General features: G+C 42.5%; 1 protein-coding gene across 12 annotated transcripts in view; it reads right to left on the bottom strand.

Annotated features, from left to right (window-relative positions):
• Positions 1-420: 420 nt before the first annotated feature.
• The window catches only part of GPATCH8 (G-patch domain containing 8), a 69,193-nt gene continuing 46,857 nt past the window's right edge, over positions 421-22,756 (bottom strand). For 4 of the 12 annotated variants that reach the window (XM_069751403.1, XM_069751407.1, XM_069751411.1 and 1 more), the window contains 5 exons: positions 10,037-10,104; positions 9,419-9,505; positions 8,312-8,455; positions 5,111-5,241; positions 421-4,708 (listed from right to left, as the gene is read on the bottom strand). In XM_069751403.1, coding sequence (XP_069607504.1) covers positions 1,141-4,708; positions 5,111-5,241; positions 8,312-8,455; positions 9,419-9,505; positions 10,037-10,104 — 3,998 coding nt within the window. In that variant the 3' untranslated portion in view covers positions 421-1,140. Of the gene's footprint in view, positions 4,709-5,110; positions 5,242-8,311; positions 8,456-9,418; positions 9,506-10,036; positions 10,105-11,707; positions 11,832-15,318; positions 15,364-22,756 lie in introns of those variants that run through there. The other 8 variants (XM_069751405.1, XM_069751408.1, XM_069751409.1 and 5 more) reach the window with 4 other exon arrangements.

Here is a 22,756-nt window from a genome sequence, read left to right as displayed (position 1 = left end):
GAATTGTTTTGTTCAAAATTCACTGTGGTGATGTCTATAACCAAAATTAGAAAAATGTTGTCTCTGTCCAAATATATATGGACCTAACTGTATATATATATATATATATATATATATATATATATATATATATATATATATATATATATATATATATATATATATATATATATATATATATATATATATATATAGTTTACTTTATTGGAGGAAGGTGTCTGCAGCCAAACTAGAACTGCTATCCATTTTCCAGTCTTGAACACTTATATAATATATTGAAAAGTACATCTGCAACAAAGTCCATAATCATTAATTTCCCATTTATATTATTCCGAAAGATTCACTAAAAATGATCAAGGTTCGCAGAAATGGCCCAAGGCAGGATTAAACCTCCTGGATTAAATAACACCACAGTTAATGTAACACAAACCGTTTGTTCTTTTTATTACACTTTATAATATTACATGTTTTCTGCAATCCTGAAAGGTTTTCTCTTTATTACTTTTTTTTTACATTGTATCATACATAAACCTCAACAAAAAAAAAGGATTCTGATAAAATATACATGCCACAGCAGCAGAAATACATTTTGTTGCAAACTAGCTGAAAACTATAGTTTTGCAATTCAGATTATTATACAACTACAGCAAGAAAAAGTATAGTACAAAGTGCAGATGTCTCACAAGACCCCCATCCATTGTGGACATGGAGGGGCCCACATCATTGTTAGTCGAATTGACATCTTTTCGTTCCCCAAATCTGGGGAAAAGTCCAGTCTTATTTTTGTTTGCGGTAAAAGGTTGGTTTCATACATATAATACAGAATTTTGGGCAGGGTATAAAAGTAATATTCACCTTCATGTGTAATTTTCTTTTATACAACTTGACCATTTAGTTAATCTATGACTCCAAAACTGTTAAAACGTAACTGGGCCAGGAAAATCAAATGAAGCACAGAAGAACTGGAAGATAGAGTTATGAAAATGACCCAGAAGAGTTGGATAATTTCCTCCATTCAGCTACAGGTTACTGGAGGGCATCTTCCTTTACTGCCCACTACAGGCGAGTCTGGGCAGGCTCCAATCACCTTCTATTGCGCCATAATCTGTCAGGTAACATACTGCATACTCCAAGATCAGATCAAGTCCCATGGCTAGGTGGGTGCTGCAGGTCTTGGCCTGAGAAGATGGGATGAAGGAGAGGATGAAGGTGTAAAGCTGTGGCAGCAGCAGCTGTGGCTGGCCGTGGAGCAAGCAGAGTTGGGTAAAGAGCAGCATGGGGGACATGATGAAGAGTCAGAGGGCCAGCAGGGTGTAGGGCAGAGGCAGGAATTATGTGTATTGGATGACTAGCTAAGAAAGCAGCAGGGTGGGCTGGAATTAGAGAGTGGGTAAGGTGAGAAAGAGAGATAGGAGCTAAATGTGGCTGAGGGATGTGATGGACCTGTGCTAAAGCTTGCGGGTGAGGTTGGATACCCATAGCTGCTGCAGCGGCCGCATGCTGAAGGATGGCATGCTGTACAGTGGTAAGAGAGGCAGCAGATACTGGGGTTGGTGCCTGCTGAATATGTATAGGCTGGAGGGTTGGTGTAACAGACTGCAGGGCATGCGGGATAACTCCTGCTGGGAAATTCTTAACTTGCTTGGCTAACAGCTGTTGTTGTATATGCTGTTGAGCTGCTTGTTGTAGTTTGCTATATTTTTCCATTTCTTCTGGAGTAAAAGTGATGGGCTGGCTTTCTAAAGGTGCCAATGAGCCTTCTTCCTCTTCATCCTCCTCCTCTTCCTCATCTTCCCCATCTGGCCGAATAGAATTTGGATCAACTGTGGCAGGAGGATAAGCTGAAGCATGAAAAAATTCAGAATCGGGAGGTGGAGGCATCATTCTGCCATGGAGATGTGGAAATGGAAGACTTCCGTTACCCAAAGGGTTAGATGCGGTTCCCTCTTCAAGGTTTTCAGCAGGTGGCTCACAGCAAACAGAATCTTCTTTGGACAGAGGCTCCGCTACAGATGCAGGAGGTTCAGACTCTGGAACATTTTCAACCTGGACGGAGGCCTTCTCTTCTTTCCCCTGCTCCCCTTCTAAGGAAACTGATGTCTCTCCAGACTCATTCTCACCTTTCTGATGCACGGTGCCTTTGGAAACCACTGGCAGTTTGCCTATTAATGGGAGTGGAGTAGTTTTAGTACCAAGAGCAGGTGGCAACTTTGGACCAAAGTATCCCTGAGGTGGGTCTTTTACTTTTGAACCTAATTTTGAGTTGCCATCATCTGTTGTGCTTGCTGCCTTCCCTAAACGTCGAGACTGGATTTTTTCTAGGAGTTGTTTTGCTGTTAAGGAACACCTCCCTGTATCTTTCTCAGTGCTAATGCGGGGGATGTTAGTGCCACTTGCTCCTCTGGTTTCTGATGCTCGGCTGGTCTCTCTTCGGCTACCAGAACGTGAATAATGTGGAGATTGTGAGCGATAAATTTTAGAGCGATTAAAATCCCGTCTACCACTTCTACGGCTATCTACACTATCCCTCCCATGAGATCCTTTTCCAGAATGACTGCGAACACTTGTACTCCGATCCCTACTGTAGCTACGGCTGCGCTTCCAGCTGTGACCAGTTAGGCTGCGGCTCCTTTTGCTCCGACTCCGGCTACTACTACTAGATCTTCCTCTACCCCGACTTCTACTTCTTCTTGAGCGACTTCGGCTCCTAGAACGACTACGGCTGTAATCAGATGACGAATATTTATGTCTAGTGGAATGTCTCTTAGAAGCCACAGAGTCTGAATCTGAACCAGGTGACCGTCGCTTAGACCGCCTCCTTGATCCACTGCTATAGTCACTGTAGTCACTATCTGAATAACTCTGATCATGACTATATTGGCTTCTATCCGAAGACCCTTCTGAACTGGAAGAATAAGACCGTCGCCTCTTTCCAGATCTTGACCGACTTCTTGACCGGTCACTTGCAGACTCATACTCATCACTGTACCTAGACATGGATTTTTTCCCACTGGCATTATCTTCACTATCATACTCTGCACTACTTTGGCGGTTTCTGGCCTTGGTGGGCGTATTTCTGAGAGAAGAGGAAGATGTTGGTTGTGCAGGAAGTAGAAGTGATTGCTTGGGCTCCGTTTTAACTTTTTTGTTCTCCGACTCTTTGGAGGAAGCATGAAGGTCCTGTTTATTACTAGGATTACCCACATTGTCTTCTTTAGTCCGCAGCTTTCCTAGTGGCACTGTATCTTTTGAGTGACCTCCCAATGCAGGAGATGTACTTTGCTCTGTATCGTCTACCTTCAACACTGTTCTGGAAGAAACTTTTGACTTCTTGTGCTTATGCTTCTTCCTTTTCTTCATTTTTGGTTCTGTACCTTCATCTCCTTCTTTGTGTTTCCGTTTTCGCTTGCCGCTCTTCTTGTGCTTTTTCTTTTTTTTCTGCTTATGAGACTTCCGCGTAGCTTCACCTTTGTTCCCTTCTTCAAGGGATTCAGATTTTACATCACTAGAAGTAGCAGTGGAAACTTTAGGTTGTGCTCCACAAGTATGTACCACTGGGACAGATTCTTTTTTAACTGTGACATTCAGCTCTGTGTTTGAATCAGCAACAGTTGCACCATCTTTGCTTGTACTTGGGTTATCTTTGGGCTTCTCCACAGCTTTGGCTTTTCCATCTTTATTTCGGGAAAGTTTGAAGTCAAAGTATAACGGGTTACAACTATAGGAGATGGAAGGTTCTGCTTGGGTGAATATTAAAAGCTCAGAGGGCCACTGCAGGGTTGTGCTCTCATCCTTGCTTAGGACTGGGAAAAAAGGACCTGTTGGGTGCTTGGGCCTCTCCTGCGGCTCTTTCATTGGTGTGGGGGAACTTTTGGGAGACTCTTCATTTGCAGCGCTAGATGCTTCTTTGTCTAACACATCATCTTTTTTGTCAACTTTGGATGAAACTGGAGAAGAATTGCTTACAGCTGGCTGAGACACAGAAGCCTTGCCATCACCAATAGTATTCTTTTCACTTTTATTTTCAGTCTGTTTGACAGCCTTAGCCTTGGTAACAGCATTTTTTTTCTCATTCTTCTGCTGCACATTTTCCACCTTTGTTTGCTCTGTGGATCTCATGAATAGCAAAAACTGGAAGTTGGGTTTTACCTTACAGTGAGCAGGCGGCATATAGTGATAGTATTCTGGTTCACCAGCATGAGTACCCCTTTCTTCACATTTCATCTTCTTCAGTTTTGATAAAGTGCTTGCAAGGGACGCGCCATTATCTTCTTGACCTTCCTCCTCTTCCACTTTAGTTTCATTCTCTTTGCTGATCTCTCCTTCTACTGGCTTTACAGAGCATACAAGATCAGCTAGTACCTTCTCCTCTTCCTCCTCTGTTGATCCCACCTCTTCACCATGGTCCTTGAAGACAGCGGCAGAGGACTCTAACTTCAAAGATGTTTTTTTGGCAAATGAAAAGGAGAAACCTACTTTCTGAAGAGAGGATGGGCCAGAAGAGCTTTTGAAACCAAAAGTTATGGCTGGGGAAGTGGGTTGCATGGGAGCAGTGCTGACAGGTTGGGACAAGGTTTCTTCCTGGACTAGTTTAGGGCTGTCTTGTGAGGTTGAGCATGTACTGACTGGAACATCATCATCTTCCACAGAGTCATCATCAAGTGCAATAGTAGTTGTCTTGAACATGGGACCACTGCCTGGAGCACTGCTAAAACGGATAGATTAAAAAAAAAAAAAAAAAAAAAAAAAAGAAATAAAATTAGTGAGCAATTGTGTGCTGTTCACATACTTGTTTGAAGTGAATCTGTCACATTGAAAACAATGTCAACAATGTCCAATATGCAACTAGAATAAGACATGGTAAGAGATGGTGAGTAGATTGCCATTTAACAGTGTGGCCAAGCACGCCTGGCCAATTCATTATTTACTCCACATAAGTGTCTTAAATTATAACAAAAATGTACACCATGCAGTAATATCCGAATATGTAGTTTTGATCTCTTCAGATGCCATTTCAGCACTGAATTTAAAATGAAGATAAATATAAAATTTTGAGATAAAACAGCAAGTAGAAAAAAAAAGAACATTTTTTTTCCCTTTTCCAATTCACCTTTCAGACTGCCTCCTCTGCTCTGCCAATTCAAGAAGACGTCGCAGAGCTTTCTCCTGCTTGCGCTCATCTTTCCGTGACCGAGAAGAAACATTTCGGGCGAACTCCCTCTGTTTAAGGTCCTTCAGCCTCTGCATATAAAAAGTGTGATAGGCAAAAAAAATATATATATATTTTTCCAACAATAAAAATCCATAGCTTTCATAGTAAAGAGACTGCAGCAGCCTTAGAAATGATTAGTAAAGACACTGGGGAACATGCTGTGATTGTGGAAAACCAATCAGACTAATGAAGGGAAACTAGTATATTGTATCACCAAGTATTTTTCTTAGCACTACAGATACCACATCAGTTGCTTTTGACCTACAGACATTTTAAGCTTTCATGAATGTTCTTTTTATTTATAGATAAAGTAAATCTCTCAACTTGTCATTTTCCTCAGTTAACAATTCTTATAGTGAAATTCTCCTTGTAGCCCCCTCAGGCGGGCCCGCCTGGTACACAGATTTAAGTACGTAAAGCCAGGTCTAATCTCCCGACCAGGGTTTATCTGCTAATCTGGCTGTGATGTCTGAGTTATTCTAGGATACCAACCATCATGTGGGCATATAAATAAATGCAATAATAAAGTGTGCCCACCACAAAAGGGATTCCAATTGCAATGGTTAAATATGGCAATGAAGACTTACAGGGATTTGAGAGTGTAAACCCACAGCATGCCCTAAAGTCTTCCAATTTTCCCTGCGTGAATAGGGTTTGTAAATCGTATCCACTAGCTATATTCCAGATTTCGATTTCCAGGTTCCGATGTGGTTAACGATGTGAATCTGAATGATTCTCACATCACTGAACATGTACTTTTCCAGACGCATCAAACCCCTCAGAAGACAAAAAGGTTTTTTTTTTTTTTTTTTTTTTAAGGAAGTTATGCATCGCATTATAAGGAAAATTATGACAGAATTTTATATTTTTTTGTATATTTACATAGTTACATAGGTTGAAAAAAAGACCTAGGTCCATAAAGTTCAACCTTTCTCCAGTAATTATACATTTTTCGTCACCAAATTATCCATAACCCACAATGTTATGTGTACTGAGGAAATCATCGAGCCCTTTTTAAAAAGTCATTTTAAGTGTCTGCCCTTACTACCTCTTGTGGTAGGGCAATCCAGTCTGACTGCTCTAACTGTAAAGAACCCTTTCCTAATTAGCTGCGAGAATCACCTTTCTTCCACCCTTAATTAGTGCCCCTTGGTCTTTACTACGATCTTCGTAATGTGCCATTTATATATGTAAATGAGATCCTCTATGAGGCGTCTTTTTCTAAGCTAAACAAGCCCAACTTTTCATCATAGGACAGGCCTTCCATCCTGTGTAATAATCTAGTTGTCTGTCTTTGAACTAACTAACATCTGAATATCCTTTTTAAAATATGGCGCCCAAAACTCTATCCCATATTCTACATGCGGCCTCACCAGTGATTTATAAAGGGGTAACAATACGTTGAGATTTTATCTCTTTTTAGTGAAGTCAGTCGGGGTGGCAAGGTGCGGGTTCGTCACGTGTGGTGGCAGCAGAGGGATTGTGCGTGATCTCTCTGTCATTCTTCCCAAGGGGTGGCAGCGGGGGGATTTTTTGTAACCTCTCTAGTGTCATCCTTCAGTCCCTAAAATCTTCTTTGCATTTGCGTCTGCTGCCCGACATTGAGTACTGCTGCTCAGCTAACTGTAACCAGAATTGCCAAGACCTTCTCCTGTTCTGTAGTCCTGACTATACTTCCATTTAATGTATATGCAGGAATAGGATTATACCATTGTAGGTGAATTTCTCTACATCTATCAACATTAACTCTCAAAAATGTCCATATTAAAGAAGCACTCCCATCAAAATCTGTATCCTCTTAATATATTGCAATCATCATATTATGTAGCACTGTGCACTTACATTTGCTCATTTTGTCTTTCTAACCAGCCAATTCTTCCTTTTTCCAATAGGTCTATGACATCAAGTGATTAAAAACGGACGAGCTGAATCCTTCTAAGCTCTATGTAGAAACAGGAGGTCAATTTTCTCTGCACAAGTCATGAGTCACTGCAAAAGTCTGACGGGGCGAGGGGCAAATCAGCTGGGTCAAGAGTTGGGGAATGATAAATGCAGGGAACAGAGAATTCTTGTTTCTACATAGAGCAGAGAAAAGAGAAGTAGCAGCTGGGTTGACGGGCAAAATGAGCAATTTTAAGTGCACAGTGCTATATAATATGATGCCTATGCAGGTGGCCCATGTGTTTTTGGTTCTATAATTGGTCTCTTGTTTCTACAAGACTGGGGAGTTCCCCACTCCTCTATGGGTCATTTGCACTGTAGCTGTTCCATCTCGCATGTTCAACGTGGATATTTTCTCTCTGAGCCCTGTTCATACAGGCACTATACAGATGATCAGGTTTTTAAATACATCAGATAGGGATTATATACATTAGACAGGACTGCTCTATTATGGGTATACCTTGGCGATTGGTGGAGCAGCTTAACATACTTTTTTTTGCAAAAAAACGTATTAACTAAATACCCTGTATTTTTTCATTTTTTGACTAGCACTTGCTTATTTACTGTGACCTTTTTACAACAGAGTATTTTTTGACCTCTCTGTGCGCTTTTGTGTTTTCATAATATGATGCCTGCAATATATTAAGAGGATAAAAACATTGATGGGAGTGCTTCTTTAAGCAAAGTCTTAAAGCAAATCAAAGAAACAATGTCCCTGGAGAATTGTGTCCTGCTACCTTCATTCGTTGCATATATAATTAGCCATGGTCCTCTCATCTGTCTAGGAAGAGAGTTGAGGAATATACTTGGGATCCAGAGACACAAATCTACAATATCTGTTGTATGAATTTCTGTGGTTCTCTGCCAGATCTCTTGCCAATCTGATTAGTAAGAGGTCTTTTTTTTTTTTTATCAGTTTTTTTTATATGGGATGCGTGGTGTAAGCTATTGCCAAACTCATTTGGTCAAGGCTCTTTTAAATGCCCACAACAATTGGGCCAGAGAGACCACATGAACATTACTCAATTTTATAATGTGACCTTTAGTTCCCCAAAGTGATAAACGGCAGCCAGAGGTGTTTGTAGAGGACATATGGCTGTGTGAGCATGTTTAGGGGCAGTGCTGTGACCTCTATTGATAGAACGCATCTTTCCTCACCTGTTTGTGTGCGTGATCATAAGAGTTTATGTGGTTGTCAAATTCCTGGTGCTTCTGATATTGCTTGTCACACAACTCGCAGTAGAAGTTAGCCCGCAGCTCTTCCAGGGCTTTCGCAATGGCTTTCTCCTTATCCACAAAATCCTGCAGACACATCTCCAATTAGTATATAAACATTTAGAAAACAATATTATCACAACTACTAGGAAGAATAAAGAAAATCAAAAGTAGGGACCTTAATGCAAGACAGTGGATACAAATTCATTTAACTTAGATCAGGACATCAACAAGGTGGGAGTTGGACACAACGCCCCAACCATCAGCTGTTATTTCCTCCAACAGAGTGTAAAACAACGTACAGAGCCGAAGCACAATGACTCCATAAACGGTTTAGTGGCCATATATTATTAAGCCTTGCCTCTGCTGCCAGAGCACACAACCGATTGTTGGGGTGTGGACATCCTATATTGATGACCAATCCTATGACTAGATCAATGGCATGTAAAGCATACATATTAGATGGCTGCCGTCTGGTGGAGCGCTCCTGTCTATGAGCCAGCTGCCGCCTCCAGGCTTTTCTGCCATCTCGGGGAACAACAAAAGGATCAGCAGTAAGAAATAGTCACTGACAAATCACCCTGGGCCCCCATAGAACGAAGTCCGAACACATCAATATCAGCAGGTTTGGACGACATTAATCTTATGTATATTGGTTGGACTTTAGTCGCGGACACACCATCACATACTTAGTGAATCAAGTGGACAACTAAAACACACCTGAAGGAAAAGATGGGTCTGCAAGAGAAAAACATACATGTTTTGACATACATGTCAACTAGACTTTAGTCCTAGGACAGAAGTTTCTTCGCAATTGGGTGCTGAAATGATGCACCATACATGCACATGGCTCTGTAGTGTGAATGTGAAGCCCATGTAGTCAGCAGCATTCGTTTTATGGACTGTATGTGATGTATACAGCTCATCAGTGGTTCCTCCACACATTTAGCCACAGCGCAGCGAGTGCCCCAGCAATTAGTTACCGCGAATTCTCTAATGGTAATATATTTAGTGGAAGAACCACTACCCACAAACAGCAGAGAGAATCACCTTATACTTTTGCCTTAGTTCTTCAGTGTCTTCCTTCTCTATCTCCAAGACACGTCTTCGTTCTGTGGCATCTTCTGCATAGTCCAACTGAAATATGAGTGGATTATATGTAAAAACATTAAAACTTCTAAGAATTAGAAAAAAAAAACCTGGAATTTCTTAAATATTTTTTTTTAAAACACAGCCTTAGTATCAATTAGGAACTAAAGGGGTACACAAGCGTGGACCATCAATTACCCAGAGCAAAGAGCCAGTATAAAAAAAAATCTAATTCTGCAGAACCTAGTACGTCCTTGTAGTACACAGATCAGTCATTGGTCTAAACAGCCCCGCTGTAATGCCTATTTTGCCGAATGGTGGCGCTACATAAAATCTAACTTTGTGGTTGCTGAAGGTCTTGGCAGCAGGACCCTCTTGGGGGAACATCCAACCACATAGGAATGTTCACAGCTGATAAGCTGCCTAAAATGTGATTTTGTTTAGTTTTTAGGGCTTTTCCGTTATATTTTTCTATATAACAAATTCTGTAGCTCCGAAGAATGACAATAACAGATTAAAGCTGTGTTTGGGCTGGTTTATTCCATACAGTGATTATTTTCCATTAACAAGAATACACACCTCCATTTCCATACGTCCCATCCCCATTACGTCATATTTAACCACGATAGGGATAGGATCTGTCCTGCCTGAAAAAGAAACAGTTAAGGATGAAAGTTAAAAACGGTGAAACGATGAGATGAATTGGTTATTCAATGGGTTTGGGTGGTTAGACAATTTTGCCTTGAAGTGCAGAGACCAGAAAGCTACAGTGGACCAAACAATAGTCATTCTCACAGCTTGCCCAGCTGGCACCCATGATGGCATATAGGTCAATCAGGGGATGGCCTTTCCCTTCCGATACATACCATAATGTACTAGTGGATTAACATTCTGGACATATAAAACAGAAATGCACAAGGTAAAGAAGAAAAAGCACACAACTACTTGCTGCAAGCAGCAATACACTACGAGTGCATGATAAAAGGGAAGGAATAATTGACCCAAATATCCCTAGCTGAACGGCTCATGCGTGCCTGGTAAGCTGTGAAAAAGACCAGATGCAAATAAAGAATTGACTCAACTAAATCAAACTAGCAGCAGATTGAATTTTATTTTGTTTTTCTCGCTTCGAAGAGTATCCGAAATCCACTCAGAACCAGCCAAAGCAGGAATGGGAATGGGGCAACGGGGATGGGATCAATTAGGGAAGAGCAGATAGGCAACTCGCTACCGCATCTGATCTCAGACTGGTGCAGATTCCGTTTTTAGGTTACATCACAATGGGATGTACGTCTGGGACACGGGGAGGGGGGACTTACCTGCATGGGATACCCACCTTGTGTAAAAAGACAATTTGTTAATATGTGGTTGCCCAGGTACCTGGTATGCATGTGGCACACACCTGAACATTATACCATTGGGCTTGTTCTCAGACAATGTCCATTCAGAGGCATTACTAGTAGGCTGTACATGTAGGCCTTGGGTAAAAGGCAGCTCTATATTGTGTGGTGCAGTCCTCAATGTACTGTCAATAAGACACTCAACAATTAAAGTGACTGTCAGCCTTGACATCCCTTCCGCACTAGGTATGGGAGGGATTGGTAGTCCATTAATTCAGACACCTGTAATCAGAATTTGGGGGCCTGAAGCGGGCGGACAGTGTAATACCACTCACCAGCTGCACTATATAGCTGGAAGACTAGCCACAAGGCTACTCAGGAGAGGTATTGTTTGCTCCAACCCTTTTTTTTTTTTAAATAATCTATGGGGACTCTCCACTTCCTAGTAAATCTTGGCAGTGCCTTTCTGATGAATCTTGGTCTGCTGGCTTAGACGCAGCCTCATGGGGCTAATGGGCATTGTCAATAAGTTTCCAAAGGCTTCATATAGGGATAGAATATGCATTGGTTATGCAAAATGTATACAACAGCCGACACCTACATGACAGTGCCCAAGGCGATTCCACAGGGTAAAGCTGAGTCGTGGCCAAAAGTCAAAGGCGCTATCCAAATAGTTTTAAGTCGCTAATAGTCAAGCAGTGTGTTCAGCACTGGACCAATGCCCTCATCAGGCGGTTTGATGGAACTTTTAATATGTTTCACTGACAAAAAAAAGTTGAGATGTTCTTCTTGAATTTGGGATGTTCTCTGCCTGCAAAGTCCACATTTCAACTTTACCTTGTGATCTACCCTATGGAGGTGGTGGTTGATCTATCTGCTATGGAGCAGGAGCTGGTGTCCCTGGTGTTACCTGTTCCTTGCACACCATTGGGGGAGCATTATAGCTGTAACCCCGTCCTTGCCGCTTATCCTGGTTTTACTGTGCTATTTAGCGCCTTGTTTCCTTTTTATATATACTCTGCATGTTTATTTCCTACACATGGGGACACAGAAAACACAAAGGTGAATGAAAGAGTTAAAGCTTCTTCGAAGCTTTCCTGAAGTAGTGCTTTATTACATTTATAGACATATACTAACATACGGTAACTTAACAGTGATTCAGGGTCAGAAATCAGATTACTACTCTGATACATGCCATACATTTCTCTACTCCAAGCGGTTTTCTTTATTTAATTGCATTTTTGCTTTGTTAATATGACATGATAGCTGGTAGTGCTCCTCATCTGTAGGTAAACTGTACTTAAAGGGAGTTCCATATTTCATAAATGTGGACACAAAGCAGACAAGAGACTCTCCGCAGTTAAAAAGTAAACTTCACCCAGTGGAGGAAAAAAAAAAGCTTGGGGGTTGACTTTACTCTTCTCATAACGATTACCATAAGGGCATATAACATGTGGCCAGTTGGGATTTGGGACTGCACCACTAATACATTCTCCTAGTTTGGAGCCTCACAGGTCTTGGTTCTCAAGGTTACACATGGATGGATGGTTTGGCATACAGGATGAAGGCAGATATTACACAATACAAATCTATAAGCCCAATGGTATAATTTAGAGAAAGCAGTGGCCACGCCATAAGGGAAAGGACTGAAGAGTGCGCCGTGTCTGAAAATGGTTTCTTGCGGAATACCATTTTTAGCTGGAAATCGCAAGCTTCCTACTATGACATTTACACCCATAATAGCCAAATCTCTTAAGCCCACCACCTTCCCATAATAAAAGGGTTGTCTCATGAGGACAACCTATATGTCCGATTAGGGTGTATGGACATCATAAAGGGCGTTTTCTTGCTTGAGGCTCCAGATAGGGAGGACTTGAGTAGTCCTAATATATGTATTATCATTCTTCTTAATGATACAATATTGTAAATATAGTATTACACTTTCACAGGGAAAATGCCTGGCATGCTCCATTAAAAATAGCATTTGCCAGATGCCAAAAGCATGACCTGAGAAGATCAGGTGATTGCCCCAGTAGATGCATCTAAAACAGCTCCCTGATGAGATAACCCTTGTAAGTTAAAATTCACAAAAATGACAATTTAATGAAAATGTTCAACTTTTTTTTTTTTCATATTATATTATTTTTTTTACATATTATGTAATTGTAACGTATTGGAGAGTGCGCACCAGCCATGTCCAAAAGAGTCACTGAAAACACATGGGAAGCGCTGTGCCTTTCTCATGCCCAAGATGAACACAGCACAACCCTTCCTTGGGCCATCCCACACCAATGGAGAAGCATGGGTCAGACTTCCCACAGCTGTCCCCATGTTTCCGCAGCAGACACTTTGGACATGAAGAAACTGAGCACACTTCCCAAACTGATAAAGCAACAGCAGAGTGGAGGCCACTAGGCATGACTGTACAATGTCACCTTTATTGTAGAGGCCGTCCACTCCCCACTGGAAAGAGAAAAATCAGACTTTATAAGGAGGATGTGTTGCCTGTGTTAAGTAACAAAAGGCCTGTCCATGTATCTGCTTCAATAACTCAGGTAACCTCAACAGTAATTGTTCTGAGAAAGTTGTGGTATTAGAGGACAATGCCATAATTTAAAATGATAAATCACCAGTTAATATCCGTCACGATCCCATTGATGGGATGCAAATCTGTGGCTCAGTATGAACGATTTCGACAACACTACTTGACCACAAAAAAAAAAAAATATATATATCCAACAAGGCAGATCAACTTTTCTACAGTTTTCTGCCATTGGCCAGCTTTTCCCACATTTGTTGTAAAAATGCAGGTGGTCGGTCAGGAGAAAGTAACCTTTTTTTGTTGGTCCACAATTTTTGATGTAGGATAGCTTAAAAAGGGCCATTCACTATCATTTATAGTATTGTTCCTCCGATTGTGCAACAGGTTTTTCCCCTTCTGTGCCTCTTTATTCCTAAGTTATAACCCCAAAAATATAAACATTTTCCCCCTTCAACCAACTAGGTGGATACCACAGAACTTCTCAGTGGGCGTTTGCTTTTTCTCCTCTTGCAGTGCTAGCCAATCAAAACATGGCCACATCCAGAGAATATATGGAGGTATATGTCCAGTTGCTTGATGGGAAAGCTCTGCACCTTTACTTTATGGGGGATGATTTTGGAACTAAAGGATAGAGAAGAAAAAGGAACACTGTTCCAGAATCAGTGGAGAAGCACCAACTGGAGGACAACAACAAAAAAAATATATTGAAATCTTCCTACTGTTGAGCAGGTGACTTCTTACAACCAAGATTTGATCGGAAAGAGGGTTGCAGTGTAGATTTCACATTACTTTCAGCATCAACTAAAAATTACTCAGTATAGGTGAGAGCAGTGGACAGGTCTTCCTTCATATCCACGTTGGCTCAGTGGTTAGCACTGCAGCCTTGCAGCGCTGGAGTCCTTGGTATGTTCTCCCCGTGTTTGCGTGGGTTTCCTCCGGGTTCTCCGGTTTCCTCCCACATTCTAAAGACATACTGATAGAGAATTTAGATTGAGAGCCCCATCGGGGACAGCGATGATCATGTGTGCAACCTGTAAAGCGCTGCGGAATATGTTAGCGCTATATAAAAATAAACATTATTATTATATCCATTTTAGCTGGATGACAGGTACCAGATACTGCTCTCGAAACTCCAGTACTAAGAGCTTTAGCGTGGGAGACTTTTCGCACCTTCCATTTTATTTACTTAAACTGTCTTTTACATGTGTACTCTATCTATATCATACTATAAAGGTCCAGGAATATACAATTTAAGTGAATATGTTTTGGCCATCGTTTCAAATTTTTGCTTTTACTTACACATCGGTTTGTTCCTATAACATTTTGCAGATTCTACAATGGTTTGAGAAATACGATATAAGCTATCATTTATAAGCTATGGTATTCATATTTAAAATTAAAAAAAAAAAAAAGTTGAACATTTGCATTTATTCATTATCATAGTGTATCAAGCCTTGCTGTTCCTCAATTTTAAAAGCCTGGTTTCCAAACACCTTTAGTCCTTTGCCTCTGTTCTGAGCCACAACCTGCATCCTATCATTACCCACTTATAGCGAATGCTAGTATTCAATCGTGTGGCGCAAACAAAAACAAAATTAAAATAAATAATCAAAATCCACATTGAACAGTGTTAGAATTTCTGAAAAGTCATTTATAATTTATTTCCCACAGGCCTCCAGCTAACGTTGAGAAAACTGAAGGGAAAAGGGAAGAAGAGGAGGAAAGGTCAGGAAGGGTGGAGGGCAGGCTGCAATTATTTATTTTAGTGGAAACACAAAATAAAATAAAATAAAAAAAACGCCCCTTCAACATGTCCCTTATAATGGACAAGGACCAGACACGTGTGCATGGAAAGACAGAGGAAGAAAGGACGGTCCAAGCAATATATGAACGCTACGACAGAACAGAAAGAGAGGAAGCCTAACATTGGTGCACTGATGACAAAAAGGTAGTCAGTCTGAACAGAAAGTTTCAATTACCACGGCTAAGTTTACCATCACCACAACAAGTCCAGGGGTATTATGCTGTAAAAAAGAAACACGGTTGGTTAGGCAGCGATCACGAGGTGAGGGGGTGGGAGGTGGCGAGCAGGAAGACAAGGCTTCTTCAGGGAAGGAAGGGAAGAATAGCAAGAGGTCTCTACAGCTTGTGTCCTTCACCATAGAGGATGGGGGGAGAGGAAAGCCACAGAATGATGGAAAGATGGAAAAAAAGACAGATGTCATGAGCTAACCTCCGGCAACAGCGACCGTCATTACTGGGCGCTGGCTGATAAACAGCACTAAGATAACTTGCTACAAGGTGAAGCCTCAGAAAGCAGATATATCACTTAATGTGGACCGGTCACCAGAAAATAAAGGGTATGCATTATTAAATAACGATCACACTGATGGGCTTCATTAAAAATCCATGTCAGAATCTATATATATAATCGTCTAAGGGGCACTTCCATCTGTCTGTCTGTCACGGAAATCCCGTGTCGCTGACTGGTCGCGGACGGGCACAGTCCGGACGCGAATTCGCCCCTTCCTTCTCTGTCAGTGCCCCCTCTAGTCAGCGCTCACACAGGGTTAGTGGCTGCGTTACACCGCGTTATGCTGCGGTGTAATGCAGTCCATTAACGCTACTATTAACCCTGTGTGACCAACTTTTTACTATTGATGCTGCTTATGCAGCAGCAATAGCAGAAAGATCTAGTGTTAAAAAATAAAAATAAAAATTATTATATACTCACCTTCCGGCGCCTTTCCCGCTCCTCGCGACGCTCCGGGCCATGCATTGAGGTCTCGCGAGACCACTACGTCATCATCTCGTGAGACCACAATGCATTCTTGGGACCGGAGTGTCGCGAGGAGCATCGCTAAACGCCTCACCGAGCATCGCTAAACGCCTCGCCTGGATCCGGGGGCCGACGGAAGGTGAGTATATAACAATTTTTTATTTTAATTCTTTTTTTTTTTTTACAGGGATACGGTGCCCACATTGCTATATACTACGTGGGCTGTGTTATATACTACGTCTCTGTGCTATATATATTACGTGGCTGTGCAATATACGTGGGCTGTGCTATACACACTACGTGGGCTGTGCTATACACACTGCGTGGGCTGTGCTATACGCTGCGTGGGCTGTGCTATACGCTGCGTGGGCTGTGCTATACGCTGCGTGGGCTGTGCTATACGCTGCGTGGGCTGTGCTATACGCTGCGTGGGCTGTGCTATACGCTGCGTGGGCTGTGCTATACGCTGCGTGGGCTGTGCTATACGCTGCGTGGGCTGTGCTATACGCTGCGTGGGCTGTGCTATACGCTGCGTGGGCTGTGCTATACGCTGCGTGGGCTGTGCTATACGCTGCGTGGGCTGTGCTATACGCTGCGTGGGCTGTGCTATACGCTGCGTGGGCTGTGCTATACGCTGCGTGGGCTGTGCTATACGCTGCGTGGGCTGTGCTATACGCTGCGTGGGCTGTGCTATACGCTGCGTGGGCTGTGCTATACGCTGCGTGGGCTGTGCTATACGCTGCGTGGGCTGTGCTATACGCTGCGTGGGCTGTGCTATACGCTGCGTGGGCTGTGCTATACGCTGCGTGGGCTGTGCTATACGCTGCGTGGGCTGTGCTATACGCTGCGTGGGCTGTGCTATACGCTGCGTGGGCTGTGCTATATGCTCCGTGGGGGGCTGTGTTATATACTACGTGGCCTGTACTATATGCTACATGGGCTGTGTTATATGCTAAGTGGGCTGTGGTATATTTCTCTGCTGTATCTGTGCACCATGAATCGTGGTATGTGTTAAAGAGGGGGGCCCACTGAGACTCTTTCGCCCAGGGCCCTCAAAAACCTGGAGACGGCCCTGGCTTCACTGATTGTTCCCGGTCGTGCGTGACCAATCAGCGACAGGCGTAGTCCGGCCGCGAATTAGGGCAGAATTTGAACCATGCTTCGCTAATTGGTCATGGCCCGGCCGGCCGAACCCTGTGTAAAATTGTATTATTCTGAAAACTTCACAAATAAACTACATACATATTCTAGATTACCCGATGCGTTAGAATTGGGCCACCATCTAGTGACTGTATAATCATGAAATAAAAAAGCCAGGAATTTTTTTTCAGGCAGGAAAACTTTTAAAATAGATTGCACAGCCATTCTCCCGTTGGATTAGCAAAGTAAGTACACCAGGATTATTCAGTCTGAGAGCCATTTGATATGTGATGTTTGTATTGCGCAATCTGGAGACAGATCAGCTTTAAAAAGGAGTGGTCTTACGTGACAACTTCTGTCCATATGTCCTTCTTGAGTATGACAACAACGAATGGAGGCTTTCCCTCCCTGTCAGAGGCAGGACAGACAACCCGGCTGTGCATTACATCTGACATGACTGGCCGGCCTGGGTGTCATCAGTTGGTAACTCTTCATATTACATGCCCAAGGCAGGTACACCACAGTTACCGTATATGGCTGCACTGCATGATATAACTCGCTGACAAAACCCCAGTGTTTCTACTGAACCAAACTCCAATCATTACTTAATTCATAAGGGCTCGGGTGCTATTGATGCTAATATGCAGATCCACTGAGAAGTATATTAGAAATGTATACACCTGATAAGTAATTGATGCCTCCAACAGTCAGCCCTATAACATTCCAAAACAGAAACTTAGCAGCACCTCAAAGCATAAATGCACACACCTCATTATGAAGACCATGCCAAGGACTGAGGCTTCCAAGGTCTTGTTATCTCGATCACTTCCTCGCAGCATTGTTATTAAATGCCAAGCACCAATAGTTGAAATGCCAATACAAGTGCCACACAGCGGTAATGTATACAGAGCCGGGCAAAGAACAGGGTGTGTGATAAGGACAAGGTAAGAAGACGACAGCCCACAGGCTGCCAGAATAAAAAAAATAAAAGAAATAAATAAGCTTAATCTAAACAGCACATGTAGGACACTACAAACCATTTTTTTTTTGTTTTGTTTTTGTTTGTTTTTTTGGGTAAGGGGGTTGGGAGACGGACAACTTTACTTTACATGACTGTCGGACAAAATGCCTCGGTGGATATCCATCTTGCCGTCCCTCCCATAAGCCGGAGCCTTCATTTGGCCAAGCGCGCCTGACATCTGTGGGGGCGACTTACCTCCAAAACAACAAAGCAATCAGCCATCCGAAATAGGACATGTATAATCGACATCTGCCCCAACAATCAGTTGGCCAACACTACCATATAACAGTAGAGTGTCAGATGAAAATGTTGTTAATAACAAGTGCGGCTGACAGTCTAATATGTATATGGAGGGCTTAAAGGGAACTTGTCACTAGGTTTGGCCGATATGAGATACGGCCATCACCTTTCAGGGGTGATATACAGAATTCTATAATGCTGTATAGCTGCCCCAACCCAACCTAGAAAAACTAAAAAATAACTTATTATACTCACCTGTGAGGCAGTCCGGTCCGATAGGCGTCGCTCTTCTTGGTCCGGCGCCTCCATTCTGCTTGCTTGGTGTGGACGACGCGTCTCAGCACAGCGCTCCTGCACAGGCGCACTTCTCTGCCCTGTTGAAGGCAAAGCAAAGTACTGCAGTGCTAGGAATGGTCAAAGAGCCCCGGGCGTACGAGCACTGCAGTACTTTGCTTTGCCCTCGACAGCAAGCAAGGAGCAAGCAGGAGGACGGGGATCGTAAGAAGATGGGAGGCGCCAGACCAAGACCTGCGTATCTCTTATCGGCCAAACCTGGTGCAGGTTCACTTTAAAAAGAGCACATAAGCTCCAAAGATTCCCAGGGGACTGAGGTGTCCTGTCCCAAACACATGTAATAAGAACTCTATTTAATAAGATGGCAAAAAAAAAAAAAAAGCATACAAGGATACCCATGGTAAAGTAACAACAGAAAGTGAATGTAAAAATGAAAGCAATGCAATACAACCAAACCATTGGTTCTCCAGGGGTAAGGGCACTTCATCCCACCTCTCCTGAATAAGCCCCTGCTGGGGATGTAACGATTGGGGGGCACCCAACCCCTTTCACTCCATACCTCAAGACTCCTTGGTCTGGTTCTCTCGTCACATTGGTTTAGGTTTTTCAATCACTTGCTGCGATTACTTTGCCTTGTGTGTACTTGTATTACCGTAAATATATATTTTCATGGGGTCCTGCGAGTGGAATGAAGGGGTGTCTGGGGCAGGGTACTTACCAGGTGACCATACGCGCTCTTCATACTTGTTTTTAAGTGTCTGGTCCTATATGTGCCGTTTGTAAAAAAAGCTTCTGTATTTATCTCAGTTTGTCTATTGTATTGTTTTGATCTGTGCCTTTATCATACATCCTATTTTGTTTAGCTTGGAAAACATTTTTTCGTGTCACACGCACAAGACATTTAATTAAATTGCGATCAGATTGTGTCTGACCCCGGGGGCATCTGGTCAAAGGAATATAGTATTGTCAAATCATTCACTTTGACGAAAAGCAACAGATCACTAATGGGAACTCCATCCCTGGAATAGACCTGGCACCCTGTTCTCAGAATCTACCTACAAAAAAAACAAACTGTCCAACACCTCCTTACAGAATAAAGATAGTGTGAACAGGCGCAAGCTGCAATGTAAGCACGATATATAAACAAGAGAACACAACAGCCTCTGTAAGTGACGAGATGTATGCAAACACAGAATAGGAGGCGAGAACTGAATTATTTCTACATAGAAAATCACTTACAAAAATGAAGGTTCGAAGCACATAAATTGGCCATTTCATGTGTGCCCATCAACAAGGGTACCTAACCTATTACGGTGCTTATCAAACATGTCTCTTCCAGGAAATAAGCTTACATTTAAATGGGCAGATAGTGGTCAGTTGACTGTGCCCTCTTCCCATCAGCCCAAGGGTGTCTTTAATTAGTGTTGGATCCTACCTGCCCATTTAAATGTGGGCTTATAGCACAGGAGAGTCATGTTTGAGAAATATTAGGTACCCATCAAATCAAGGTCACCTTGCTGTGGTTGATGGGCACACATGCATTAGCCAATTTATGCCCTAAGAACCTTCACTTCTGTAAGCTATATAGCAATAATGCAGTTCCGATTTCATTTATTCAGTGTTTGCACACATCTTAGCGTTTACAGAGTGCTGCTGTGTTTTCTTGTTTGTAGCCATCTATCCTATCAAGCCAGCACTCAAACACGGACATTAATGTATGAGAGCAGGTCCAAAAAGGTAGCTATAACTAATGGCCACACAGCTGTATTTTAGATGGCTGCCTAGTGCTTCAACGGGCATCACGTGACTAAACGTCCTGTACTGTGTTACTGCCAGTTGTGCAGGCAGTCAGAGAAATAGTTGTAAGTAAAGGGGGCTGGCTTAGCTATGAAAGCAAGGAGATTCCACACATCGATATGGTGCAGACACAGGAAACGCCAAACTGTGCCTAGCATAGAATCAGAAGTAAGGTGGGCAACCCACGGCATGGAGTGACTTCCCAGAGATGGGGGTCACCTGACCTATTAGAACTACATCGGCGCATTAAATACCTTACTATTTTTTCCACCAGACACCCCCTTTAATGTATAGCCATTTTATCATGTATAGCCATTTATCACCGTGTTAACTTGATGTGACCTCATATGTATAGGATTTATGTAAAATGTGAGAAGCTCAGGTGCCTGTTAGAAGTCCAATTCTTCACCTACACAACCTCCCATAACTGTTTTCCAGCTGACAAGCCTTTATGTCTGGAGATAGCAGGTAACCTAACCCTGTGAGGTCTGTGTAAAAGACGAAAGCTTTAAATATATAATAGAAGGATTGAGTTACATTCAGGCCATGAATATTCCAGATGGGTCAGGCAGGGCTGCATGAAGCGTTACAAGGCAATGCACACCAGTCTAGTACACATATGGGATATTAGGGGTGTCCTATTACATTGTAGGAAACCGATCTGCAGCCTTCATCTGATGGATGCATTGACTACTCAAGTACTATATAGGCTATATTTTTACTACAATGGTACTTTTAGACGTCTGTCCATATTGGCATTTTCAGGGATCCATACTGGATTTTGACATCAGGAATAGAAAAAGCCTTGCCAATAAAGGTATTTTAACGGTGGAAAACCAAAAAAATCCTATTGTAAGCCAATAAGGTCAGCAAGAACTCATCTTGATCAGCACAAGTTCAATATGAGCGAAAACCATAACACGAATGTGAGCCTTACAGTGCTGTGAATGGGATCTGCAAATTATATGTAGCAGCAATAATGTGCATGCAGATGACACACCACCGCGGTAACATACCCTAAAAAGTCTGGAAGGACATCCTTGCCTGTACAAAACCAAAAGAAGCCATTTGTTTGTTCACAAGAAGGGCTGGATATGTGCCCAGAGCCTGCAGAGACAGTGCCAGGAAATTGTCACATGATTAAATTATTTATGAAATGTCTATTATTCGGCTTCTTCTGTAGCTGGAGGGCTTGAGAAACCTTATCCAGTAAGACCACCATTCTCTCAGATCCTGCTGCTAGCACACAAGGACTTGCTAATGGTTTCTGTGTCCAAAGGTAGTGCATACTTAGGAAGTAATTACACTAAAGCCGCCCGATAGCAGCAAAGATTAAAAACCACTATGCACTTATAGCAGCTAATCCCGCGTTTTAACCATTTCGCAGAGCGATCCTGGTAACTGTGCAGGACAATGGGAGAAGTCAACTGTACTCTGCATGGTGTTCTCAAGAGGGTGTCGAAATTGCTGTACACCACTCCATTCTGTCGAAAATCGTGGCAGAATACAAGCTGCCATTAAATTATAATGTTACCCTCCCCTCATATGCCAATCACCCACGTTACGTTTCACTGTTGTGTTAGTTCTTTGATCCGTTACTTATCCTGTTCACCTAGTGTATTGTGCCATACTTTATTTTCACGCCGCGATTATTCCAGTCTTCCTTCACATTCTTCCCATTCTGTCCTAGCCAACATCCCTAATTATTCGCATAACTCCAACGCGTTTCACCACTTATGATTCATCAGGAAGAATTTTTAGAGCAGACTGCCAGCATGACGAGATACAAGTCATTAAGGAAATGGTGATGGCTGCATGATCGGCATCTTGTTCGCACCCCACATGCTAAAGACAGTGAATGGAGACTTAGTCCTATAGGTCCTCATACGTTCAGCAGTCACTATTAGTTGGGTGCTCTGTCCCGATCCCCCAATGACGCATGGTAAAAAGAACTTGGAACTTTTGTCAAGTTGCCAGATATAGTTCAGCAATCCAAAAACGTGACGTTTCGGTCAGATCTTATGACGTTTTCCAATCACTAGTTTGCAGGAGCTGGTTACAATGTAGAAGAAAAGCAAAGTGAGTAGAGATATGACCGCTCTGGTGAGAGGAGCTGCACAACAAGTTCTCTTTACCATGTAATAGG

The sequence above is a fragment of the Ranitomeya imitator genome, chromosome 2 (assembly GCF_032444005.1).
Source record: "Ranitomeya imitator isolate aRanImi1 chromosome 2, aRanImi1.pri, whole genome shotgun sequence".
NCBI classification, from domain to species: domain Eukaryota; kingdom Metazoa; phylum Chordata; class Amphibia; order Anura; family Dendrobatidae; genus Ranitomeya; species Ranitomeya imitator.
Note: the sequence above shows the minus strand (reverse complement) of the source record. Positions and strands in the feature narration are given on the sequence as shown.